This window comes from Synchiropus splendidus, chromosome 1 (genome assembly GCF_027744825.2).
Source record: "Synchiropus splendidus isolate RoL2022-P1 chromosome 1, RoL_Sspl_1.0, whole genome shotgun sequence".
Lineage (NCBI taxonomy): Eukaryota > Metazoa > Chordata > Actinopteri > Syngnathiformes > Callionymidae > Synchiropus > Synchiropus splendidus.
This window is the reverse complement of record NC_071334.1, coordinates 44,543,561-44,570,691: the sequence shown is the minus strand read 5'-3', so window position 1 is coordinate 44,570,691 and position 27,131 is coordinate 44,543,561. Positions and strand designations below refer to the sequence as shown.

Below are 27,131 nucleotides of genomic sequence, written 5' to 3'. Positions count from 1 at the left end.
CTGCCAGCAATCCGAGATGGGAGAGAGGAAATCCAACATGGCTATTTATCAAGGCTGCAAAATGGTGAAGTTAATTTAAGTGAGGATATCTCAGTTATTAGTTGAGTAACATACATAAAGTATGTTTAATTAGCGTGAGTGAACTGGTGAAACAGCACTGTGAATACAAGTGCTTTGCTTTCTGGTGCAGCATTGTCTGAGAGAGCCTGTCTGGATATTCTCGATCACTCTTAAAATGAATTTAAAAACAAGCAAAAATCAAGTCCTTCAGGTTTGTCTCATGGCTCAGTGGTTGCTTCAGCGATTCCCTTGACAAACACTTCCCTTCAGAGTGCAGTGTGAGAAGTCATGCACTGGCAATTACCGGTTTGGAGACAAGGCTTGAATGTCCAGCGGATTCTTTATTCCCACCCCGTGTTTGTGTCTGTATTGGTGACGGGGTTGATAGGAAGGTCACGAGTGCGTGGATCTGTCATCCCAGTGGTATTCCAAAGGTTTGGTGGGAGCAGAAAACAATGGACGATGGCAGGGAGATTATCTCTGAGAGGGAAAAGAGCTCAACCAGCATTAAGTTGAGTATTTATAGGTCATGGACACAAACAAACCCGTAAGCAACGATTTATCAGCCCACTGCTGGACGGCATCATGATGTCCCTCCTCAGTCTTAACTCTGCGTCTGCACACTGGCGCTCTGCTGCTTTAGTTATTTTCAGCCTGCCAGGCGATGAAAGCCTCTTCATTACTTTCAGACCTGTCTGTTTCACTGGCATGACTCTTCTTTGCACCTACACAAAAATATGTCCCTTCAGCCACTGTTCACATCGGAACGACGCGCAGTTACATCACTGGAATATTCAGTCAAATGTTGGCTACGAAGCAAATATAGAAGGGATGGGCCGAGGTGCTGGAGCCAAGGTTGAATTCCCTACACTCACAGTTATGAATGGCTTGACATGAGTGAAAAAGAAAGAAGGTGCCAATGTCCACAGACTCACAGCACAAAGATCACAAGCTTTTGTCAGACCAGGAGAGATTATATCTAGACAGTAGAACCAAGTGGAATTCGGACACTGAACAGCCACATTGCACTGGATAACAATAAATAAAAGTTGTGTCTGTTGTTTAGGTAAGAAAAGTCAAGATACTCTTCCCAGTGGAACTAAAAATAATAGCTCTGTTGTTGCAAAGATGTTTCATTTAAGACTTCCAACAATGAAAGAGTCAACTTTAAAATGTTTAACCGGCTTCTGAAAGTGAGTTGACCAGGTTTTGGTCCCTCTTTTCATTTCATTTCTTTTTTTTTTTTGTTCAAGTGAGTTGTTTGGTCTCTAGGAGTAGTGCATAGTTGAACATAAAAGATACCAAAACAGAAAGCTGCTTAGATGCAGTACTTGACCGGTACATAGTTCTAAGTTGGCAAATGTACCTTTTGACTCCTTTTATGAACCTAAGGAGGTATTTTCGGACGTATGTGTGAAGTTATATTAGCAGCACGTACAGGCTCGCGAAACACACCTCCCTCATTCTTTCTCATTCTCAGGTCTCCAGTCTGGAACACTTTATCGGACACTTGTGACCTACTCCAACTATTGGTCAACGCATTAGATAACGTCTAAAATTGGCCTCATTTGTTTGTCCACGATAGATGTATCACGTGATCATTACAGCTGTCGACTGTCAACGTATAAATATGCTGACTATAATCGACTATTTCAAAGTGATCTGCTTGATTCTACTGTTTTTTTTTCCTCTTCTGACACTACCTTGTCTGGTAACTCTTTCCTCAGTTATAAAAGCATTTAAATCAAAATATGAAAAAAAAAGTCTACTTACGAAGGTTGTGTCTGTCTGTCCGTCTTCCGTGTGGCTTTTTTCTCCGTCTGGTAGGTTTTCTTCTTCAGGCTCCCAATGTCTTAATAAGACTAATTCAATATTGACTTGTGTGGTAGAAAAGAGCAGCAAGTCTCAGAGGCAGTGCTGTCCGTGATCGCTCTCAAATGTATCGTGTTTGATTTTACAGTAATCTGACCTTAAACACTGACAATATCATTTTAAGAAGGAAATGTAAAGGCATTTTTTTCAGAAATGTTTGATGTTTGATGTTCTCCATTATATTATATTATAACACAAATGAACTTCTGGATTCTGAGGCTTTTGAATCATTTTATAATTACTCTAAGCTATCCCTTATTTTCGACCTTCTTCCCTTGTTAAAATCTGTGGGGACATTGTGAGGTTCTCAATTGACATAATGCTTTCGCCAGCCTCTCCCCTTATACCTAACCATCCAAAACACATGGCTAACCTTAACCAGGAAACTGAAACCCAATTATAATGACCTTGTTCATCTTCAAACTGAAGCTTAACCTTGTGAGGTCCAGCCAAATGTCCCCACAAAGTATGTCCCTCACAAAGTTGTATATACAAGCACACATACACACGTGTGTGCGTGTATATATATATATATATATATAGTATGTAAGTGAGAGTGTGAAAAGGAATCCTTAGCAGAGAGCAAAGTTTATTTATTTTTTAATAATAAAACAGTAGACAGGACATGATTTTAACCAAATGTAGAAAAAGAAAAGTGCATCACACAGGAACATTGTCGATGAACAGCACAGTCACACCAAAGTAAACATTCTTTCCAAAAATGTTCCCAGCTCTCATGCTTCAGTGCAGATTAGATACCATGAATAGCTTTTTATTTATGATACATCTTTACGTCCTCCGCAGCAGGTGGGATTGTCAATGTCATGGTTTTAATGTGTCATTAATGTTGTTTCTTTTTTTCAATAACAGCCCCGGAAGGACTCTTGTCTATAACACCATTAGGATTACTTCTTCAATACATAGTAGCCATAACTGATGTGCATTTTTCAATAACCACCACATTTGCAAGCGAATGTTCTCAAGTTATATACAGAGAGGTAAATGTAAAAAAAAACAAACAAAAAAAAAAAAGGAAATCAAATAAATAGTAGCTTTCATTCCAGCATCTTTGTAAGGTTCCTCAGCCAGCTATTGAACCAGTACAATGCACCAGACGTCTCAACAAACACCAAACAAACACAATATTGATATAGGCCATCGATATATGGAAGTTTGCGTGTTACAGAAGGGAATGCTGTGCTTGCGTGTTTGCATACATAAATACTCTGTGTCTGGTTATACACTGCAGCTATCATCCAGAGTGGGCGACGATGATGCACGACTTGCAGGACCGTCAACTAAACTGATATTAAGCCTTTGCGAAAGAGTTAAGGCCGAGATTAAGGCACTTTTAAAAACAACATTGATGCAATTGTGTGAGTGCTCATGGAACAGAAATGTTGACGCTTGAGATAGTGGAACACAAAATGATCGCCTCGAGTGCACAGGGAAAAGAATAATAACTCATGTTTGTCATGATGCTGTTGTCAGAGGGTTTTCAGAAGAAATATTATTTCATGCCACCAACTCATGGCAAACCTGAGCCTTATCTACACTAAGGAGACAGAATCCTGTCGCTCCTCACCAAGGATGCTGCCGTCAATACATCTGTAAATTCATATTGTTCATTATGAATTGCCCTTCAGTAAAAAGCACAGCATCCTCTTAAATGTCCCATGATGTCCCATTAGCCAGGTCTAGGAAGTAAGACAGCTGAAGGTTTAAATCGTTAAATTGTTTCACTGTATTTTTATTTATATATATATATCAGATTTGACAGCTCTTGTTAAAGAATTCAAATTGTAACATGCCTTCTCATCTATATTTGCAGTACGTTGCATCAGAACTGGCCTACACAGGCCAAATCTGCGAGCCGGCCACAGGAAGCCAAGAGGCTGAAATAGTGATGCTGTTTAGCTAAACGCGTTGTCACTAGTTCCCTGTGAGAGCGACTGACCACTGCAGACTCACAAAAGCTGCTCTGGAGGGAGAGGGGCTTGCGTACTAAGTTGATGGTTATATTGTTGTGGCTGAAAAATGATCACACCATCTAACCTGCCTCTTAGTTGGCGAGAAATCAGGGCTCTCACACAAATGGATTTCTGTCAGTCATGACTCAACTATGTAGTGTGCATAGTTAAAATAAGTCACACAAGCTCCCTAACCTTGAGTTCTCTTCGCTCCTGTTTCAGGGGCCTTTGCACTCTGTTAGCATGCTCACTACAATATGAAGAAAGACAAAATAGTTCTGGTCTTGTGAATGCTGGAACATCCACTGTGGAGTCACAGAAGCGAGTCTACTTCCAGTGGCGAACCCTTGATATAGTGCTACCTTTTTGGTTACACTTTAAATAAAGGTCTCATCTTTATAGTACTTTCAATATAGATGACGAACATTTATAATGGTTTTTAGTGGCGACGTATAGCGAGGTTACTTAAGCATCGTAAGGTGAACAATTTGAGTGACTAGTTTGCCAAAACATTACACTGTGTGGTTGCCATACGTGAGTATGAACATTCATAACACCTATGAAGTCTGATAAGTGCATTATGATTTCTTATGTAGGTACTGCTGATGCGTCACAGATGAGAGCTTCAAGTAAAGTGTCACCAAGTATTTATTTTTCTTGAATTAAGAAGAGTATTTTAAAGTATTTAAATATTTATTTTTTGTAACAGCAATTTACTGTGCTTTACATTGCATCACATGGCCACACGAGGGCAAAGCGGGAGGAAAGCAAATGAAATCAAGCTAACTAGCGGAGCGGACCAGCGGCTCCAGAGCTCGGACAAAGGAAGCTTTGTTGTGATTTCATGTATGCACCGATCCCAGTAAGGGCACTCAAATGTCAACAAATGCAAAAAAAAGAACTGTAGTGTAGCAACTTTGGATCATTGGTTAAAAAAAAGTTTTTCATTTCAGCTATTGGGTTGAATGGTCAGTTTGATTATAAACCCCTTTCCCCAGACTGCACTCTGACACACGGGCCATTTGAATGCAACTTACTGAACAATCCGCCATACTTGTGGAAAACAAAACCACAATAATAACTCTAGCTTGCAAGTACGAATAAGCGCGTCAAGTAGAAAGTGGATAAACGTTCCATTTGTGTGTTGGATTGTGAAGTGGAAACATGACTGTGTGGTGAGTTGTGCTCACCTGGTGACTTGTACAATCTGACAAGGTAGTCAAAGCATCAATTGTTCTTGTTTTTGAGCAGTATCTTCAGATTATCATCTCGCCCCGGAAATATGCATCTTGATCCTCAAAAGTGGTTTTGATTCCCATTATTTAAGAAGCTTGAAGGACTGATCTCTGAACATCTTGTATGTGAAACTGTTGAATTTATGAAAGACTCAATAACCCACCTCCACACAACACTAAATGTGCCTGCAGCCTCAGGTGGAGAAGGTGGAGAGGAAGGCCAAAGAGGAGATTGATGGAGGTGGTGAAGGAGGACATGAGGTTTGTAGGTTTGAGAGAAGAGGAAGCAGAGGACAGGGTAAGATGGAGGAAGATGATCCGCTGTGGCCACCCCTGAAGGGAGAAGCCGAAAGAGAAAGAAGAAGTAGAATCTTTATACTCTAAATCGAGCTCTTTGTACTTCTTCCACAGCATAATTCCTATGTGACAAAAGTGCAGGTCAGGCATGTTTTGTTCCTGGTAAAGACTGTTTGGAAGTCATTGTCTAAGACAGTCGACTTGAGATATGACAAACAGTCATATACAGTGCCGTAAGTCGCTGGTGAAACACCGTGTTATGCTATTAAAGGAGTTTCATGGAGGTATGCTCTCCTTTTTAACTATGTTTTCATTGCTTAAAGGCTGATGTTAGCGCAAAAAAAAATATGTTAACTCTACCTCAAAACACACCTTGAAGCACCAACATCCATCTGCATCTTAGGCTCCAAGATTAGCGTGATATCAGCATGTCTTTTTGGTGATCATTGGTGCACTTTTATTTCATATAGAATTTAATTTTAAGTTGACTAAAAAATACTTGCTGGGCCAGAAATGTCTTAAATGAAACCTGGACTTGGTGAACCTCCTCATCTCTTCTGCGACACTAAAGAGACATATCTAGTTGTCTTTAAGGAAGAGTTCATGCATGTGAGGAGCAACATAAGCAAGTGCCAAGATTTCTGGATTCAAAAGTAAGGCATTTAAAAACACAGTCCAGCTGTAACAAGTAAAGAATTCAAGGATCAAGCTGCATACTTGTGGACGGGTGTAAGCTAGTCAGGGACCAGGAGATGGATTTAAGTGTAAGGATATGTATGTCAAGATTGAAAAAGCCCTTCGGCAGATTTAACACCAGATGAATTGTGCTACTCATGGATTTTGAAGATTGTGTGCAGACTTGTTTGTAAACCCTTTTCAGAAACATGTCATCAAAAAGGTGCTTTAAGATGATAGTGACCGTTTAAAATATAGTCTTCTAATTCAACACCAACAGTGTTTGATAAACGCTATGGCTTCAGCTAATGTTGGGAAGGTGTCAATGCCTGTCAACATCACAGTATTTCCGTCTTTGACTCGTCTCAAATGGTGATTCTCGACCTCCTGTCATTCTTGTGAAACTGCGCAAGTGTTTCCGCGAGTGATCTCGCATGCACAAAACCAAGCGGGTTAAAAGGACGATTGCAGTAACATTTGTGGAGAACTGAAGACAACAAAACAGCGGCTCGTGGTCTGAGGTACGACACTTGATGTAGGAATCCTGGCGAGAGTGATGCAGTCACTCCGCGCTGTGGTTATGCAATAGCAGATGATCACCAGCGGTTTCAGGAAACGATTGGTTGCTGCGTCATCATAGAGATACTAATCCTTCATGAGTTGAATGACGAGAGCCGTGTCCCTCCGGGTGACGTTGTCATCATCAAAGTGCTAATTCACATCACAGCAGGTCCCAAGATCCACTGCAGTGGAAGTGTTTTAAGGATAAAATGGCAGCTTGTCCGTCTTTACGTGGCTGATAATCCTGCAAATGTCTTGGCAGAGACAAACTCAGACAGATGCTTTCGGATACAGGACCAGTCATGTAAATGCAGAGGTGGCTGTCGCGGATTAAAGCCAGTACGGTCCAAACCCGTCACTCTATTGACCGGACAGAAGATGTCTTACAGGCTCACAGGGCTTGTGTTGGATCTCTTTTATGATATCGCTCTTGGGCTTCTTTGTTAAGGCACCGGTCCCATCTGGAGCGGGTGCTCCATGGACGAAGCCGGCAGCTTCTCATGAGGCTCTGAGGATTCTCTCACAAGTTCCAAACTAAATTGCATTTGCTGCTGTAGCTCCGTCACACCAGCAGATGGCGCCATGTGAGGCGCAACCAGAGCCTCAGCAGAAGCCATGTGTAGTTCCCGTACATCTGCCTGCACATCCTCCATGTCCTCGGATCCAACCACGCTGCTGTCTTCGCAGCTCATGGGTGTGACCAGTTTCAGGCAGTTGGGCATGTCCGGGGTGCACGAAGCGCAGTGGTGGACCTGGTTCAGGGGCATCACTGCTGGACCAGGGAGGGGTTGGAGCATCGGCGCAGAAGTGAAAATGGTCCCGGGTGGATGGATGCATATGGAGGGGACCGTGCAGTGGCGGGACGGGTTAAGGCGGTGAGAGCGGCCGCCGGCTGGACGGTCGCAGCGCCGCCCCTGCTGCAGCCGTAAGCAGTCTTTACAGGAATGATAGGAGGGCTTCACTTTTAAAGGGTTTCCACTGCTGGCACTGTCCTGGATGGAGGAAGAGACAAAGTATTAGTACAAACACTATGTTAAATAAAAAAAGAAAACACCCTAAATAGCCAAAATTGAATTTAGAGGCTCCTCGAGAGGCTGTTGAAACTAGTTTAGGAGATCAACCTAGTGACTGGTGGAGCCAAAGCAAAGGGTATGAGGAGGTTTCCATCCGTAGAAATGAAGCAACCCTCAACCAAACTAAACAATGGAAGTGAGTTCCAAACATGTCATCATAGTTCTCTGCTCACATCAAAGGCTGCGGGGCAGCTGCGCTTGGCAGCAAGGCGGTTGCTGTTGTTGGTGTTCAGGTTGGCTAAGCCGAGGCGGCTCTCCTCCCTCCTCTCCAAGTCTTCTCCCGACTTCCTCCCATCGGAACCCTCAGGACTCTGAGCCATGGCCGCCATCTCTGCTTCCTCCTTCTTGGCTTCCTCTTCATCTTCCTCTTCCAAAGTACTGAACTCCAACCGTTGTCTCATGTCCTCCATGGGGTCCAGACGGCCACACGTCTGAGCAGCTGTGCCTTCGCCTGGTAGAACCAAATGAGCCATGGGGAAGCCTTCATCCTCCAGCAAGGCGTCTCTCTCTACATCCTCGATCTCGATGAAGACCCTCTCCATTCCCAGCAGTGGAGGCCCCCGCACCGGGGTGGAGGGTTCGCTGTCTAACGCTGAGTCGGACAACCGCCTGAAGTAGTAATTGTAGTTGAGAGAGTCCAGCGGCTCCATCTCCAGGCCCATGACCCGGCAGGGAGAAGCTCCACAACCCCCCCAGGCTTCCTCTCCTCGCATCACTGGTGTTTCTTCCCCGCCTGTGCTGTGGCCTGACGCCTGCAGATCATCTGATCCCTCCTCATCCGTTTCAGGTCTCCAGAGCTTGTTGTGCCGATGTTTGCTGTGAAACCAGATAAACAACATCTTTATTGGTCGGTAGATGCCAGCCAACATTTCTGCTGATCATCCTCGAATCATGAGGCTCCTCCTGTGTATGGACACTCTAAAAGCACGAGACCGGTGAGGCCCTTAATTTAAGGTCTGCCACTGCAGTTGGGGTCACATCGTACACACCTGGCATCCAGGATTCCCTCGTACTCTGCCAGCTGTTTCATGAATCCAGCATTTGGCTGAGCTATGCTTCGCTTCTGTTTGACAAAGTTGTAGGCTTTCTCCAGAGACCAGCCAAACTCCTTCATTGCATAAGCTATGACTGTGGAGGCAGAGCGGCTCACTCCCATCTTACAGTGGACCAGACACTTGGAGCTGTTCTTCCTGTTGGAAGACAACAAAATGTCATTTCATTTGTCTAGGACTTTCTTAAAATCAATTAAACATTTAAAGTAAGCCAAACAAACAAAACCGAACAGCATTTTGGGTGAAAAATCTAAATAACTAATAAATATTTTATGTGAGGACAATGCTTAAAGAAGCTTTCGAGAGAATGAAGAGGCAATAAAAATAAGTTCACAATTGTGTCAGTTAACACAAATAACTAGACAAAACCACAATGAATGACACAAAGGCATGCACATTTGTCAATACATATTGATTAAAAAATATAAATATGAGGAATAGAAACACAATTACATTACTAGAGAGCTAAAGAAAAAGTACACTTCCTCTAGATTTTTGGTATTTTGCATCTTTGTGTCCGGTTTCTTGGTGCTTAAGGTTTTCCAAATGACCTCCGTGCGACTCTTGGTTCTGATTGGGTCCTCTTGTTATCCGTCTATTTATTTATTTATTTTTATTTTTTTTATTTTGATGAGTTTATAACAATACATAAACGGCCTACAAAGAAAATAAGAAATGAGAAGGACAGAAAGGGATAAGAGAAGACTAAGACAAAAAAAGAGGTGGCCGAGAGTTTGTTTGTTGTGTGCACTTGTTTTACAGTATATAACACTCACAAAGATACCAAAGCCAACATTCTCATACGTGTCGTTGATGTGTAAACAAGGTCATTTTTTTCCCATTTCTCCAAGCATTTATCTTTGTGCGTCTTTATTTTATATGTCAGCAGTTCCATTTCAAATACTTCACATTCAGTGCAGTTCCACTCTTCAGCAGTCGGACACCGCGCTCTACGCCACTTTTTTTGGAATGGCCAGTTAAGATGCTGCCAAAAATATTAATATTTGTGTTCCTTTCGAGCAATGTTGCAAATAACTAGGCTATGCCCATATATAACACACTGCTTGAGTGTGGAATGTTATAGCCCAAGATCTTTCCCATTGTTAAAGACACATCCTGACAATACTTTCTAATTTCAGCACAATACCAAAACATGTGCGCATGACTTGCATGGACACCATCACATTTCCTCCAACATGGTTGTTCTGTTGCAAATTGTCTACTTTTAATCTTGAGGGTAATAAATAATCTAGTAATATTTTTCCAACAGTGTTCCCTATCAGTGTGAGATGACGTTGTTGCCGTTGTTTGCCAAATATTGTTCTTGAGAAATACTGATATACTGATACTGATTTTCCCATTTGTTTTTTTTACATTGTGCGTCATCTTCCCCTTCATTTCCATCAACTCTCTGTGTAATGTTGAGATTTGTTAGATTTATATGTCCCCAAAATAGTTTACATTTACACAATTTTTATTCTTATTAATACTTGGTTTAATGTCTCTGTTGTAAAAGTCTCAAAGTCATAGAAATCTATAATGATCTTGGTTGTTCAAAGAATATGTATGCTATTCTTAGGTCCAATCTATTTGGGTTAAGTTCCTGTCGTAAGATATCCAGCTCAGTATTCCAATTTCTTTCTCCAATTTACAGTATATTTTATGACCATTCTAAACCATATTTCAAGTGGAAATGTACTGACATTGTCCAATTCATTTCTAAACTCTTTAAATACGTTCTCGTCTCCAATAAGATCTGAACTTTTTCCTCCAGTTTTTATCCACTGAGCCTCGTAATTTTGGTCATACCAACTTATGATGGGTCCTATTTGAGCTGCATGATAATATTCTCTAAGGTTTGTCAACGCCATCCCACTTTCATCTCTGCTAATCTGTAACATTATAGGGCTTTGTCCATTCCATACTGTATAAATGTGGATGTCAATTTATCCCTAAATCTAGTCTCTTATCCCAGCACGATTGGTAGTGCTTGACACAGGTAAGTACAGTACATGTCTGTTTATTTTGACAGCATCAATTTGTGAAGTCAAATCCAATGTAAGAGTATCCACTTCTCAAGATCAGCTTTTATTTCCTTTTGCATTCTGCTCTAATTTTCTTCATATAATTTCTTTATTTCTCTTGTCAATGTGATATGATTATATTTGATGTTTTTATCACTCCAATTCACCATCCATTACAATTTAGTTTTTTCAGAAGGGAGAAAGTTCAATGTCAGAATTTGTATTTTTCTTAAGTTTATAGCCAGAGTAACCTCCAAACATTTCCATCTGTTTTATCAGTTTTGGGATAGTTTCTGGCTCTTGTAAGTACCTGTGATTCCCCTCTCTCATAGAGGTTAGAAGTGCACTGTATGTCTCAGGTCGCCTCAGTGTACGCTCGATGACATCTTGTTGATGTCACTGTAGTCCCCAAAATAAAATGAAAGAACTCACTTGGCTTTCACAATAAAGTTGTAGGTGTCGTTCCAGTGGGCCAGCAGGTCAGTGGCGTCCTCGTCATAAACTCGGACATTATGGTAAGAGAACAACCCGGGGAAGAAGTTGTCAATTTCACGGGTGACGTTCAGAATGTACCCCACCCTGTGAGAAACGTATTTTTATGATTAGATTATGCTAGTTTACTACACAATAATGCTGAGTAATCAAATACATGCATTTAAACAACAAAATATTGTTTATTTTGCATCAGTTTGACAACAGCACAATAAATTACGATGGTGTCTATATTCAAGTTTTTATATCACCTTGTTTAAACTGAAGCTCTTTTAATGTCTTTAAAATATTTGTATAAGAATTTCAATTTTATAAGGATTTCAAATACATTCAGAGTAATGGAAACCCTGGCCATTGTGTAGCGAAAACCATCTCTGAACCAAAGCAAACAGATGCTTTTGTTTGCTTTTGTTCAGGGATTCCTCCATGTTTGTTGTTTTGTGATGTGTGATGCTCACCCACAATCTCGCAGCTCCTCCAAGTTTGATGCATTCCATTCCGATCCCTGTGAAAAATAATTTAACAAAACTGAGTTGAGATACCTTGAAATAATACAGAAAAAAAATCTCTTACCAAGTACACATGGTCAAAGATGAGGGTGGCCTTGTCCATCTGTCCCAGGATCAGCAGCATCTCATTGTCGATGAACTCCTTGTACTCTGTCAGGTTACAGCTCATGTGCTGCTCCAGCTCATTCCGGATCTGGAGACAAACGTGAAACATCAACTCCGTTTCGAAGGTGGAGTTAACGCAAATGTTGGGTTGGATTCTAACCTCCTTGGATGTGATGTTCTCCAGATCCTGAAACATCATGATGTTACGTAGCTTTGCTTTAATGAGGCACTCTGTTCGTTCTCTTTCTGTTGGTCTGAATCAAACACACAATTTCTTTTGTAATAATTGGTTCCATTCATGTCGACAGTCATGCCTCTCAAGCCTCACCTGTCCACAAACATGGTTGGAGAATCAGGCCTTGTTGTCTCCAGATCCGTCATCGCATTCCACTCGTTGACGCAGCTCTGCTCTGAGGTGATGCAGCTCTCGTAGAACGCCATCCACGTGAGCGCGATGCCTCCTGGGAAGTAGTTGAAGCGGCGAGAGACCTCACAGGCCTTGTGGAGGACCTGCAGGGCAGACCTGAGGAGGAGACAACACAAACACACTCCTAAATTTGACATTTAATGCACTTATAGAAGCTGGTATAGTACTCAAAATTAGAAAACAAATGATTACCGTAGTATATACAAACACCAATGGTCTCTCGCCGTTGATAATTTAGGTCCAGCAGATGTCACTATAGGCTACTGAGCAGTCTACAGTTTACCAACCTTAAGGAGCAAGGTTCAAGTGTAACATAATAACAGGAAACTATCATTTTAAAATGACCTTCAATACATGTCATTATTAGATTCCAGGCAGATGGTTAATATAAATAATAAGATGCTACTGCATACTGGTTCTACTACAGTACCCGGGGGATGTGTTTTATGTTACACTTGGGCTCGGGTTGTTTTCTTAACAACTGTGTGAGTAAAACAATAGCTGGGACAGTTACTGATCTGCACCCCAGACCACCTGTTTGTCAAGTCAAGGCCCATTTTTGACCCGTTTTTTCCTGATTTAGCAGAAATCTTTTTTTTTTAATTTTCATAGATTTAACAAATATTTGCTACATTGGCTACACTACACTTTTATGTTAGGTCCCATTGTTTCATCTCTGTAAGTGTTAAAACTAAATGCTAAATCTATATCTAAATCTAAAATCTAAACCTAAATATTCAATCTAAATATTAAATCTAAATCTTAAATCTCAGTTTTAAGGATTTAGACGCTCCATTCCTCTAAGTGGAGATTGAGACACCTCCTTCTGCTCCTCAACTCCTCTGACCGCTCATCAGGCTCGCAGGTGAGCAAGCAGCTTACCTGCAGAGGAATGAAGCCAGCACCTTGTAGTGCAGCTCGCACACCTGCCACAATAGCGCTGTCCAGTTGCTGCTGGGTAACCATTTCAAAATCACAGACTTTCAGTTCCACTTGGAGGAAAGGGGCGTCTAAATCCTTAAAACTTAGATTTAAGATTTTGATTTAAGATTTATATTTAAGATTTAGATATAGATTTAGATTTAAGATTTAGATTTAGATTTAGATTTAATATTTAGATTTAATATTTAGATTTTAATTAAGATTTAGATTTAATATTTAGATTTTGATACAGATTTAAATGTAATATTTCGATTTAGATTTAACATATAAAGAGACGAAACAATGGGACATAGCATTAAAGTTTAGATCTCTAAAGTAACAACTATTTGCTGAATCAGTGAAAATATTGCCAAAGATTTATGCTAAATCAGTCTTCATTTTTAGATTCGACGCCGCATAATTTTGACCCCGACCAGCATCACAAACACATCATGGCCATCTGAGTTTCACAAGTTAGTAACGGCATACGCACAACCAGCTAAACAGACGACTTACCACATGGCCTGAACAGATACAGGCTTGAAGACATGTGACCGCCCTGCCGTGTTGACACTGAAGCCTCTGGGTGAGGAAACAGAGGAGAGGAGTAAGTGTGGAGGTGAAGAGATGAGGAGGGCAATGACCCTCAACATAGAGTGAACATGAGCTGGTTCACTGGTCCATTCAGGATGTCAGGATGTGGAACATTCCTCCAACGTTCAGAAACAATACGAACAGGTCAGCAGGAACTGGCAGAACACGGCTGCAGTTCTCCTTTTGACCACAGGTGGCCAGTAGAGCACCACTCACAAAAGGTACGCTGCACTAACTCACAATGGCCTCTTCGACTTTTCTTTAACCTTAAGCAAACCAAGCAATTGAAAAACAAAAAAAAACATGACTTACCCATCTCCATCCAGGTGTATGTTTGTGTCACTCCAAAGTGGCAGCACCATCCCAATAGAGCAACTTTTACTATAGACGAGTGAACAAAAAAAGAATATTTCAATATGATTATTTTAAATACTTCATTAACCAGACACCTGTGACTTTTCTGTGACATATAAACTGTCAAGGTCACAAGTTTTGTTTCATTGAGAAGTTAATACCTGTCCTTCTCTGCAAAGTCCATTCCCAGTAGAACATTTTCTTCCGTGTCCTGGTGTCCGTTTGTGTAGATCACAACCATGTACCGAACTCGCTCCGACCAGCCGCTCTCCAGTCTGACAGCCTGAAGGCCATGGTTTGCAATGTCACACATGTAGTCAAATGACTTTAATATTTCAGGCTCAACTGGTTTGCAGTTACTGCCACGGGTGTAGCAGGGTGACACACAAAACCAACAACTCCATCTTCAAAAAGACCAAAAACTAAACCTCATTCACAATGGATATGCCATATATTTATGGAATTATAGGGAAAGAAAGGGACAGCTTTACATTTGATGATATAAGTAACTATACCAACCAGTTTAATGCGATCTTCAGAGCGTAAAATCTTGAACATCACCTGCAGGTGTTGAGGTAAATCGCCTGAAAGTGGGAGAGCATTGAGATTCATAAGACAACAGCAGTGAGGAGAACAGATCAGCAGAATCCTCTTAAATCTGAGTGTTCCTGTTGGTCCTCAAGTACATGAGCCCATTGCTTGTATTCTAGAATATTTCATTCACTGTGTTTTACTATTTCTGCACCGCATACAGAAAATACACATATTTTAATGTAGTTAACAGTTGAGAAATGATCCCATGTGTACCGGCATGTTTGTGGTGTGTTGGGGTTCTGGGTCCATCCGTGCTGCCGCCTTGCTGGAGGAAGAGGGCAGCACCTTTAACCATGAAGAAGCTCTCATGGAGGCTGAAACATGAGGAGAGATTTTGTCTTTTGACTGCTCTGAGATAACAAGCTATTGCAACACAGTTTAAATCCAAAAAGGCTTTTACAAATCAGGTTTAATGCAATCTCCTATTTTCACATTAAAAAGTATATATATATATATATATATATATATATATATATATATATATATATATATATATATATATATATATATATATATATATTTCCTTGTAAAACAAACTCTACTAAACTAATCTATTTTTAAGTAAAAGCATCAGCAGACCAAAGCCTATCCCAGCAGAATTATTAAAAATTGAATCTGGATTACCTTCATAGCTATATATTATTATTTTATACTTTTTTTTTTTTTTGCAAATCAGAATGCAGAATATAAACACACCAAATGTGAATGCTGTATACAGTACAACACCTCTTTATGTAGTGTTTGAGAGCACATTTTGCTGACCACTTACATACTTTCAGGTGTTTCCTAGATCCAGTGGAAATAACTCTTTGAAGTAACCATGAGCAAAAGGGCACTCAGAGAAAGTTGGCCCTCTCACAATACTAAAACGGTGAACTATTTTAAATGATATCACCACATATCCACACAGTGCATGTGGAGTACAGGGATGCTACTTCCCAGAAAGACTTTTCTGTGACACAGCTTTCATATCTACAACCTGCATGCTTCATCCTGGCACTTTCCTCCAACTCATGCATCGGTCTGTTTGCCGGCTTTGAAGGATGCAGCGAGCCAAGAGTGAGCATCAGCATCTTTTCCCACATGAAACAGAGGGTGGCTTTGTTTTAAACACAGCCTCATTCCTCTCCTCAACAAACACATACAAAGCCCAGAATGAATGAGTGGGACCATCACATAAGCACGATCACTTCTGCTCAACGGCTATGCAGTCGTTGTTTCCTCCAAATCTATCTATCTATCTATCTATCTATCTATCTATCTATCTATCTATCTATCTATCTATCTATCTATCTATCTATCTATCTATCTATCTGTCTGTCTGTCTATCTGTCCATCCGTCCATCTATCTATCCATCTATCTATCTATCTATCTATCTATCTATCTATCTGTCTGTCTGTCTGTCTGTCTGTCTGTCTGTCTGTCTATCTATGTATCTAGATGTGAGTTACGGATCTATCTATCTATCTAAAGATATCTATCTATCTATCTATCTAGATAGATAGATAGATAGATAGATAGATAGACAGAAGATTTGGAGGAAACAACGACTCTGCATAGCCGTTGAGCAGAAGTGATCATGCTGTGATGGTCCCACTCATTCATTCTGGGCTAGATAGATAGATACATGGATGGATGGATGGATGGATGGGTGATAGATAGATAGATAGATAGATAGATAGATAGATAGACAGACAGATAGATAGACAGACAGACAGATAGATAGATAGATAGATAGATAGATAGATAGATATGAGAACGTCAGATTTAAGATAATCCTAGATTATTTCATCTGTGATGACAGTGTCGCCACTGAAAACAACACACTTTTGCTCCTCAAATATTCAGTAAGAAATTCTTATGCAAAGTTCCCTTAGATCCGTAACTTACATGCGACAGATTTCCCTCTGAGTCAGAGCAGCTTTCTCCACAAGACGAGGCAGCACATTGATCATGGTAGCGTGTGGGGGTTTCACCGTCAAGTGCATCCTGCATGTCGACTAGCTAACAACTTTCACGAGGTCCAGCTCCAGCCTGCTCACTTAAATCCATGTCGTATCCACAAACACAAGCGATGATGTTTTTTCAGCCTGCACTGCCGACCACCTCACTCGGACTCTGATGTCCCGCCTTTGTTTCTGTCCGGACACACAGCAACAGCCACGCTCGTCCACAATAGCATCTTTCATTGGAAAATTGGGAGGTGCTGGAAAAGTTGTTAGCCGGCATCAGTTTCAAGTTTGGGCTAAATTATCGTTGATGAATCACTCAGCCACATGGCATCGTGTCAGAGAGTGAGTAACTCTGGACAAAGTGTGACACGAATGCGTCTATTGTCAAACACAGACACACACACAAATAGAGCAAACACAAAGATGCCATCAGTCAGCTGACACAGAAAAATGACGTTGATTTGATAAAAGAAGCTTTGTACTCATGTTTGGGTCTGATGTTACGTAAGAAGATGAGCTGACGTCAGCAGAATCTTCCAGTCATCACACTCAGTTTATTACCATTCCCGTAATTGCTAGGGTCAGCAATTAGCGCTGTTTGTTTTTTTTCTTCTTTTCACAATTCAAACATCTTTTTCCATTTTTTTTGTTTTTGATCACATATAATGGACGGGTTCACAGGGTCAATGACCTCTCACAGCTGGAGGCTCAGTGGCTTGAACCACACAGACTGCTGACTGTTACAAAGTGTCAGTCATTTGTTCAGGTACCAATACATGTATTGAGCAAATGTTATAATACCAACACACACCAACAACTAATAAACACACATTCAAGCCTTTGGACTATGTGTGCAATCCAGTCCCAGTCAGCTAGGGTCATGGCACTCATAAAGCACTGGCAGCACACAGACCGCCGTCCAGCAGCACATTTCCACCCACAGTAGTCTTAAAGCTCAAAGCTCTTTCCACTGAGGTTGTTAGCTGCAACAATGGAACCTGTTGTCAAATGACCAACAGCACTGCCACATGGAACATGACAGAAATGGAAATAAAATGCTGCTGCTGATGTCAAATCCCTCAACAGGGAGGGGGCTTCTTATTCACGCAAAACCAGCCCGTGATGGTGCAGAGGATAATGTGATTACCTGCAATCGATACTCTGAAACCATGACATCATCCACACAAACCTTGTTTGCGAGGCTCCCTCTACACTGGTCACATGGTTGTGTCAGCTTCAAGACACCCATCCAGCACATCCTCCCCTACCTCCAACATGTCCTCAGGCTTGGTGAAGTGTCACTAACAGCAATTTAAAGTGAGCAACTGGATTTAGAGGAAAAGCGAAGCCATTTCACATCAGGGGACAGATTCCTAGGTTGCTCTTGTTTTTCTGGTGTCGAGAACGATGTTTCAAGCGGCTTGAAAAAAGAGCTTACCTCTGATTGTTTTTCCGGTCATCATCACTTCCAAAATCCTGGAAGACAAAATCAAGAAAGAGAATGTCAAGTGCCTGTTTTAGCGCTCACAAACTGATGACACGAGCCGGACAAAGCTATTTATAGGCATTAAACAAGGGACACAGGATTCAATTCAAACACGGAACTCAACATTTGTAATCAGAGTGATCATCACATTTTAAATGTAAGATTTGTGATTTGACTATGATTTTTTGTAACAGTTAAAATGTTTATTTATTAATATGTTCTGGCACTCGGCAGCCAATCACTTTGTAAGTGAATGGTCTCTGAAGGAAACCAGACATCAGCTGAGCTGGTAAGTAAATAAGGCAATGGAGAAGAAACAACATGTTGCAAATGCTATCTATCTAAAATAAAATAAAGACTACATGATATGCTTATAGCAACTTCAAGAAGGAGTCTGACAAATTAATAATAATAAAAATAGTAATAGTAGTAGTGTAATAATAATAATAATAATAATAATAATAATAATAATAATAATAAATAATGAATAATAATAATAATAATAATATTAATAATGAGGACTGCCAAAAGCACCGGATTACGTTTGGAATTTGTCTTTCAGTGCCATCTGCTGGTAGACAACCATTAGAGTAGCCTCCAACTCAGAAAGAGGTGAATCAGCATCAAACAATATCGACTATCGCAATGTTATTAAACTCACACACACACACATATCATATTATATAATATATATATTCATTTTTCAATAAAGTTTGATTTATATAGCGCAGCCCGCCATTAACTCGAATTTCAGGAGCAAACATGATCATTGTATCCTCTGAAAACACTTTGGAGAAACTCATTGATGGCTTTTGAATTCCTCCTCTCTCTGAGGGGCAAAGAGCTCAGTGATCTGCCAGATATTCAGGGTAGACTCACTGCCGTCTGAAGTGTGGTGTGATGCTCTTTCCACGTATGTCTGCCAAGGAGATCGAGTGCAGGGACGACCCCGGACGAGATGTTTCTGACGTGTTAGCGTTCAAGACTGTTCAAGCCAGCTCTCTTTCTGTCGCTGCGTTCACTGAAGGAACAGGGCGACCACTCATGAAGCAGTTCACAGATGGTGAGACGACCAGGATGGTGTCTGCATCGGCCATTCTTAATGACCTGACATGGCACTGGGCCGATCAACAAGCAGCTCATTTTCAGGGGCTAGATTGGTTCAAAGAGACACAAATGCGGTGGCAGACAGGAGCAGAAAAAGAAAAGATAAGACAAAAACTAGAAAGCAAAAGCTTTTCTACCCAGAAAGTGCTGGTTAATGGAATCCTAATTTCCATGTGGACACAGAGTTAACTGTAGATGCAGGGGCAGCTGTCCCCTCTGGGTCTTCTGATATTGAGTTTCGGGCTGATGTAAGGTGCTGCATACAAATGGAGGTTTCTCTCTGGCACTCAGTGGCCATCAAATAACTCCAAGTGACTGACATCATCCGAGAAGATGCTCTCTCACATTACATCATGGCCACACAGCCATGCGATCTCCATCGCCTACGTCAGACGGATACACACACAAACGCACACTTTGTTGACTTCTCCGTCATAAACAGGTCTGAGCTCGAATGAAGTCGAACATATTGAAGGAGTTTATGCACTGTAAAGCTGAGCATAACAAGCCTCCACATCCGAGCGAACACAAAAGAGCCAGCCCGGCTCCTCTCCGCTTACCTCCCCCGCGCTGCTGATGCTGGCCGAGGATGCTGCACTGGGAGTGGGGGACCTCTGCAGAGTCACCAGGGCCATGGTCTCAGCTGCGCTGCAGCCACGGAGGGCGGATGAGGAGCAGGATGGGCAGATGCAGACTTGAGATAGTCTCCGTCACCGGGGAGAAAAATGCCTAGTCAGGCTCCAGACTCCCGCCGCTGATGTCTCCCAGCCTCGCTCCGATCTTACCGGAGTCCTCATCAGTCACGAGCGTGTTTGCTAATCCTGAGGCGGAACGCCCCCCCCAAAAATCCCGGTCGCGGTGCGGTGTGGCAGACAGAAAAACAAAAACACGGTGCGGGGATCAAGCGGGGCAGAAATGACATGCAGATGAGAGGGGCGCTGTGATTGGCTGGCCTAGTTCGCGTGTGCGCTGTCATTGGGCCAATGTTGTCAAGGTGGCTGGCAGGAATACACACTCAGATAGAGCTGAGATTTATCTCCAAAGCGAACTCACGACAAATGGTAGTTCAGGCGCTATTGCGACCATGTTTCCGATAGTCGACCACGATAAAAGACACGACGTATTTTTCTCGATTTATATGGTCTGTATTGCTTAATAGTTTGCATAAGTACGGACAAGGAGCCGAATTAGTTCTTATTTACCTTTGCATTTTCGCTTTTGTATTTTTATTTCACCAACTCTGTCATTTCATGCGATTCACGAGAGCTTTATGGACTAGAAAAACTGTTAGTGGTACCAATGGCATAATGTGGCCATATAATCATTGTGGTAACACTTTTTCGATCATTTTATCGCTGAAAATGCAGGTAAATATGTGTAAATGAAATTCTAACTGAATTTAACCTTATGAGAGTCGATATCAGGTCCCATCAAATGCTGAACTACTTTCTTACTACAAGTTGTTTTCCAAGACCTGGAATAACTGGAACCTGGAATCTTCCACAATAAGCCTAAAGTTGTTGGGAAAGTTAGGGGATTTGATGAAAGATAGGGCATCTGATTTATGTGTGCTATAAGGTGGAGCCAGTGATATGCCTAATTTCACCTTGTGTTGTGAAGAGGAAACTGATATCTTGTTGTGTTTTTATTTCTAAATACCAGCGAAAGCATGCAGTTGAAGGCGATAAAATGGACACAACTTTTTTTTTATTTGGAGTGACATCTTCAACCATCAGTAGAAAAATAAACTTGTCACATTCACACTCGCTTAAATACAAATAAATACCCATACAGTTCTCATGCAGAAATGCAAGCAAGTGTGTCAGTCTCATCAGTGCAAATCTCATCAGCACATTTGGCTTTTTATTGTCAACAGGCAAAACCAGAGGGACACCAGTCCAACCACACCTTCTTCCACTTCATGTAACAACCAAGAAAAATAAATAAAATAACCATCAATATTGGCACTGCTTACTTAAATAGCTTCATTTTTCATGAGAGTTGGTCTGTTATTTCGGAAGGTTCCTATTGTTGCGAGTCCTTCATACCACTTGGCTCCGTTTCAGATTTCGACCGTCTTCTTGCTTCCGCTAACTCTGGGTTCGGCACCGTCTCCTGCAGAGTTCGGCCGAGGGTTTCAATCGGCAGCAGCAAAGAGGCCACACCAGCCACCAGACTGAAGCCACAGTAAACCAAGACGGTCAAAGTGACGGAGGACCTGAGCAACACCTAGAGGGAGATACAGCAAGTTAGCAACTACAATTTGGGTTTAAACGCTGATAGGGAGGCCAGATGGATTCATGCAGAGGAGAGAGAAAAGGGAGTGTTGGACACATCATGCTGAAATACACCAGAAACACATTATGTCCCAAAAAAACCAGAACAGAAGCAGATGCACTGTAAAATAACAAAACACACTTCAATACTCCATAGTTTCCACCAACTTACTGCTCACCTGGGCCACAAAGGGAGTGATCAGAGCTCCCAGCCTTCCCAGCATACTGCAGGTGCCCAACCCAATGGCTCTGGCTTCTGTAGGAAACACCTGAAAAAAATGGGATTATGAGACAAGACAATGAAAGAAAGACACAAGCTGAAATCTGCTTTACGCCAACCTCAGGTGTGTAAACATAGGCCACTTGATAGCCTCCGGTTATGAAGGCTCTGGCGATGAAGATGAAAATGGTGAGGCCGGTCCTGTGAAGTAGGTAATTGTTTGTTTGATAGAATCATCACTTTATATGACCTTAAGAACATCATACCTTCCAATGCATCCCAGCATGGACAGAGTGAACAAAGAAAACATGAAGAAACACAGAGTAAGGCTTTTCTTCCTGCCAAGACAGTCCACCACGACCAGAACTATTATTAGCCCTGGAAAACACAAAAAAAGACACAGAGTCACCTTATAAAAGTCATAGAAATGGTATATATAGGACTGAACCCAAACTAGACTAATGACAATTCAAAATACATACAAATATATCTATACAAGTAAAGCAGATTTTGCAGGGCTCAATAGAGAGTCGGTAACACTTGCTCACCTGGGAATTCACCCAGTGTGGTCCATATAAGATCTTTGTAGTCATCTGCTGTCAAATATTTACACTCCATCATGCAGCTTGGGTCATTCTTTGAGCCCTGGGTGGCTGTTCAGAGGAACAACAGTCACATCATTATGCATTTCAACAGTAGAAATCCACTTCACACTCACCACCACAGGAGTCGCCACTTTGAAACATCTCAGTTGTCAACAAGATGATGCCATAGTAGGAGAAAGCAATCGTAAACCTACAATTAAAAAAAAAAAATATAACACATAACACATTTATGAAGGTTCTCCTCCATCCGAGTAATTGTATAAAAGATCTTGCTTCTCCTTAAATATGGTGGGATAAAGCCCTCAGGATCAAAGGCCAATGTGGGAAGCTTTGTCTAAAACCTACAGAACAGTGAAGCCATATTTACCAAACAACCGGTTGGTTAAATCCCTGTGTACAATTTGTTACGGTCACAAACTGTGGTGCCCTTTGATAACACTAATGCACAACAAAAACATTCCAGCAAGACTCAGGAAAACTCTCCATAGGACAGGGAAATAAGGAAGACGGCCATGAAGGTTCATGGATGTGATAGACATGAAGGACAGGGAGACTACTCAAGAAAATATAGGTTGAGGACGCTTACTAGCTAAGGCAACCTCTGATGGGAAATAATGAAAGAAGTTACAGAAAATATGAAAATAGAAAGATGAAAAAAAAACTTCAATGGACATAAATGTATGTGATATGTCATTTAGAGCTAATAATCAGCAAAACAAGGCAGAATATCATCCAATCCTATATTATTGTAAATGCATTCGACGGCCATAGCTAAGGTAATAAAATCGGCTCACCAAATATACCAGAGAAGAAGTGTTGTCCTGAGATACTGGGGCTTGAATAGAGCTAAGATTTGTCCTCTCTGATTCTGAAAAGGAAAGCAGAACTCACTTTTACACCTCAAAAGTGAACTTTAAAAAACAGATCTTCACACTAACCAGTTTGAAGCTAACGATGTGCCCTTCAGGCATCTCTTTGCCATTGTCTTTGGCCATGTTGGCTAAAGTTTTGAGGGCTTTCTCTCGTCTTCCCATCAACATGTCAAACCGAGGACTTTCAGGGAGCCACTGAGGAGAAGGACATTGTTGACATAGCTTGTTTTAAATGACCACAAATTGTCCCCAGCAACTTACATAGCTCAAGCAGAGAAAAAGCGCCATCGGAGAGGCAGACAATCCCAGCAGCCAGCGCCAACCAAGGACCGGCATGATCCACAAGGCCAGCAGAACCTGCAGCAAGGCTCCTATGGCCCAGAAAACCTAATAAAACATTCTGAATTAAGATACACACAATGAATTACAATGTAAACAAAGGGTCAGTGCTCCATTACTGTCTGAAGTGGAAGTAGAGGTTTAATTCATACATATTCAAATTCATAAACTACATTTAAACAACAAAATATTGTTTATTTTGCATCAGTTTGACAATAGCACAATAAACCATGATGGTGTCTATATTGAAGTTTTTATATCGCCTTATTTAAACTGAAGCTCTTCTAATGTCTTGAAGATATTTGCATAAAAATTTCAATTTCAAAAGAATTTCAAGTCCATTCAGAGTAGTGGAAACCCTGGCCATTGTGTAGCAAAAAACATCCCTAAACAAAAGCAAACAGATTTATATAACAATGTTCTGAATTTAATTCCGATTACCCCGAACAACATGATGCTCATGCCTCGCACCTTCGATGGCAGAAATTCCGAGTATAGTGTGACCCTGAAAGGAGAGCAGATGTTTACCATAGTCAACAATTACGTCACTAATATGGCGGGGGAACTCACGACTGAGGGGCTCCTCCAATGCCGACTCCAACAAGAAATCGCAGAAACAAGAGCCATCCGTATCTCGGAGCGATTGCCGTCAACAAGCTGTAGAGGAAACTCCACGACATAGCTAAAGTAAGTCCCTGTGTGGAGACACAATGACAGCTGGTCATGACTTCCTGCAAGTTTACAGCAATGCAACTGCTTTAACACGCACCATCTTTCTGCCAAACTTATCGGTCAGTTTCCCCCACAAAGGTGAACTTATTCCCATCCCGCAAAACACCACCTGAGGACCAACCAGCTGTTGAGTTAAAGAGCAGACAAATGTGTCACCAGGCATTTACCAACCAGGACTTTACCGATGTTATGGCGGCCACTTGGTAACCCTCCAACCTCCACTCACAGTGGAGCTGTGGCCCCAGAACACTCAGGATCATCATCTCCATGGCGTCTGCTATCTGTACAAGGAGGCGTAACACTGCACATCAACCAAGCAGGCGATGTTGTCCAAGCTCTTACCCATGACAGACCAGTGAGAAAAAACATCTTCCATTGGAAACTTCCAAAGCCAATTGCGTCCAGCGCTTCATCAAGAGTGATAGTTCCTGCAGGCGACAAGTAAGTTATGTGGATAACATGTTTCAGGCAGCTCGCGGTGACATAATTGTGAAAATAGAGGCCAAAAAATGCACTGATATAGACAGTAAATTCATTTGACTACATTTTAAGTGATGTTCATCTTTGTGATGAGTCTTAATGCTCTCGCAGACTTTGGCAGCATTTTAAAGATAACAACTTGCTGAAACAGCATTATACAGAAGTGCAAAAACTTATTTATTTTCATTTCAGCCTCAAACACATTCTTTGTTTTATGTTGACTTGATACTGACTACGCTGAGAAGTGACATATTGAAATTGGAGTGTGTCAAGAAGATACTCTTGGATTTGTTTGCATCTAGATGATGCAGCCACACCTTTGTGAAATTTTCATGACCATATTTGACACCGTATCAAATGTTTACATGTTGTCCGAAAACATTTTTCCAGTACTGCAGGTATGTAGTAAAACAACTGGACAGTCAGTAGCCGAGATGTGAACCGGAGTGATCCAATGATGACTGAGGTTGTCTCATTTTAAAACGAACCACTAATAAAGTTGCCATAAATATAAAGCATTTGCCATTAATTTGATTTCACTCTAAGGTAAAAACACATCAGGGTGGGAGGTTTTTGTTAAAAGCCAGAGGTGCTTTCTTTTGCAGCTCTGTTGATTGATAATAATAGACAATAATTACAGTCAAAGTGATTCAGGATCGCTTGACACAATAGCAGGTTTGATGTATTTCTCCTTGTCTCTCGATGGCTTACGTATGGTGCAAAAAGGAAACAATAGAACATTGAACATAGGAACATAGAAACATTGATTCAAAAACCCGTAGTTTTGGTTTTACTGTTGTGCCAGATTGACTTCACTGGGCCATGATCAAAATATACTGTAGAAGCACTCGTTTTTCAGCTACAGAAGAAATGTCTGAGTATATTACGCTCAGCCTCATCGGATGCTTCCTCACATAAGGTCTGTTGAATAAATTGTAAAATAGTGAAGTCTACATGATCAAATTTACTCAAGTATTGCTTTATTTTTCCTACCGAATCTAGACATTGCAGCACGAGTTCCACTAAACATTTAAATTTAAACAGCCACTGTGCAAATGCAAATCTCAGAAAACAGGTTTTAGCAACAATGAGGAGTTAAACACAATATACATATTTTTTTAAACAATACACTTTGTTGTTTCAGTTGTGTCAATACACTTTGGCCGCTGATGTAATCGATCACTGTTGTTAGTATTTCAACGCTTTTCCAAATCTTGGTTCTATATTTGACTGCTTTTTATCCAACCAAAATATTTCATCAACGAGATTTAATAATCAACTGACATGATTTGTTATTCCTAGAGAGAAAACGAAAATGAGGCATTGTTTGTATTATATAAAGTGATCGCATTACACACCCATTCTCAACCACACTTAAAATGAATGGCATCCTAGGAAGAACATGCGCAATAGCGGGCCCTAGCGGTGAAGCTTAATCATCAAAACACACGCCGTCAGCCGTACATGAAATCATTCCTGGTGATATTCAACAACAGTTTGCACCTCAGAGGTCACGGAAGGTGTACGTTTGGGGTCTGTTACTGTCTATTGCCGGAGAATTCACACGCATACCTTGGGGTCTCGTCGCTGCTGTGACTGTGCAGATCTCATTATCGGCAGCAAAATCTTCATCCAAGTGACCCGCAAAATCAGCTCCCCTTCTAAACCAAAAACACGACAAAAGACAGACGCTAAGCATTCAGATCCATTACTCGTGAAAATGACCGACTGTGGAAACACAGTCAGCAGCCGCGCTAACTTTCAACTTTTCGCGGAAAGAATGGGAGTAAAAGTTTCTCTCACCCATCGTCAGGTTCTCTCCAGCGCTTGTAAGCGACCGTCGCTGACTCTTCCCATGTTGCCATTTTTTAATAGAACGAACATGGAGCTCAATGACACAAACAATTCTTGTCAAACCAGCCGGGGCGGTAACTTCCTTTTCAAAGGATCGTCAGGAAATAATACCTGACAAAGGGGCGGAGCCACACAGGTAGCCCAACTGACAGTCGCTATCACGTGATAAAGTGAGTCACTTCAAAACCCTCACATCACCGCGCTATGCAATGGTGCGCGTTGTTTTTTTTAGTGATGACAAACATGATCTTTCTGTGCACTATGAAAACAGACAAATCATGCTGCATTATAATGTCTAGGCATATCGAGAGAAGACCTGTCAGAGCAATTGACTCCCTCCTGCATTACATCTCACGCATGGCGGGGACATTCTGTTTTGGTACAATAGGCAG

The 27,131-nt window shown here is 41.3% G+C and overlaps 2 protein-coding genes across 3 annotated transcripts; both read right to left on the bottom strand.

Annotated features, from left to right (window-relative positions):
• Positions 1-2,554: 2,554 nt before the first annotated feature.
• On the bottom strand, positions 2,555-20,242 carry LOC128752210 (protein phosphatase Slingshot homolog 1-like). Of its 2 annotated transcripts, XM_053853169.1 has the most exons (15): positions 19,922-20,242; positions 18,207-18,244; positions 15,029-15,129; positions 14,741-14,805; positions 14,383-14,504; positions 14,180-14,248; positions 13,790-13,855; positions 12,254-12,448; positions 12,086-12,179; positions 11,885-12,013; positions 11,770-11,816; positions 11,252-11,398; positions 8,733-8,933; positions 7,917-8,559; positions 2,555-7,662 (listed from the first exon to the last, which is right to left on the bottom strand). In XM_053853169.1, the coding sequence occupies exons 1-15, from the start codon at positions 19,994-19,996 to the stop codon at positions 7,114-7,116; spliced, it is 2,541 nt and encodes an 846-aa protein (XP_053709144.1). In that variant the 5' UTR covers positions 19,997-20,242; the 3' UTR covers positions 2,555-7,113. The 2 variants fall into 2 exon arrangements, with proteins under 2 accessions (XP_053709144.1, XP_053709146.1); XM_053853171.1 differs by lacking the exons at positions 18,207-18,244; positions 19,922-20,242 and adding an exon at positions 16,707-18,196.
• Positions 20,243-21,061: 819 nt separating this feature from the next.
• LOC128753585 (synaptic vesicle 2-related protein-like) lies at positions 21,062-26,827 on the bottom strand. Its single transcript, XM_053855370.1, has 16 exons — positions 26,689-26,827; positions 26,458-26,546; positions 24,748-24,833; positions 24,588-24,686; positions 24,443-24,514; positions 24,244-24,368; positions 24,115-24,178; positions 23,596-23,721; positions 23,401-23,529; positions 23,257-23,330; positions 22,576-22,652; positions 22,406-22,510; positions 22,124-22,235; positions 21,977-22,058; positions 21,817-21,906; positions 21,062-21,590 (listed from the first exon to the last, which is right to left on the bottom strand). Exons 1-16 carry the CDS (start codon positions 26,748-26,750, stop codon positions 21,387-21,389), a joined length of 1,596 nt encoding a protein of 531 aa, XP_053711345.1. The 5' UTR covers positions 26,751-26,827; the 3' UTR covers positions 21,062-21,386.
• Positions 26,828-27,131: the final 304 nt, after the last annotated feature.

Excerpts from the sequence above, each read along its gene's own strand:
- LOC128753585 (XM_053855370.1), bottom strand. The coding sequence starts at position 26,750 with ATGGCAACATGGGAAGAGTCAGCGACGGTCGCTTACAAGCGCTGGAGA. Across the intron at positions 24,834-26,457 it reads AGCAGCGACGAGACCCCAAG|GAACTATCACTCTTGATGAA; the intron begins GTATGCGTGTGA and ends TGTCGCCTGCAG. Across the intron at positions 24,687-24,747 it reads TTCTCACTGGTCTGTCATGG|ATAGCAGACGCCATGGAGAT; the intron begins GTAAGAGCTTGG and ends CTCCTTGTACAG.
- LOC128752210 (XM_053853169.1), bottom strand. The coding sequence starts at position 19,996 with ATGGCCCTGGTGACTCTGCAGAGGTCCCCCACTCCCAGTGCAGCATCC. Across the intron at positions 14,505-14,740 it reads CTGAAGATCGCATTAAACTG|GCTGTCAGACTGGAGAGCGG; the intron begins GTTGGTATAGTT and ends CATGGCCTTCAG. Across the intron at positions 12,014-12,085 it reads AGAACATCACATCCAAGGAG|ATCCGGAATGAGCTGGAGCA; the intron begins GTTAGAATCCAA and ends GTTTGTCTCCAG.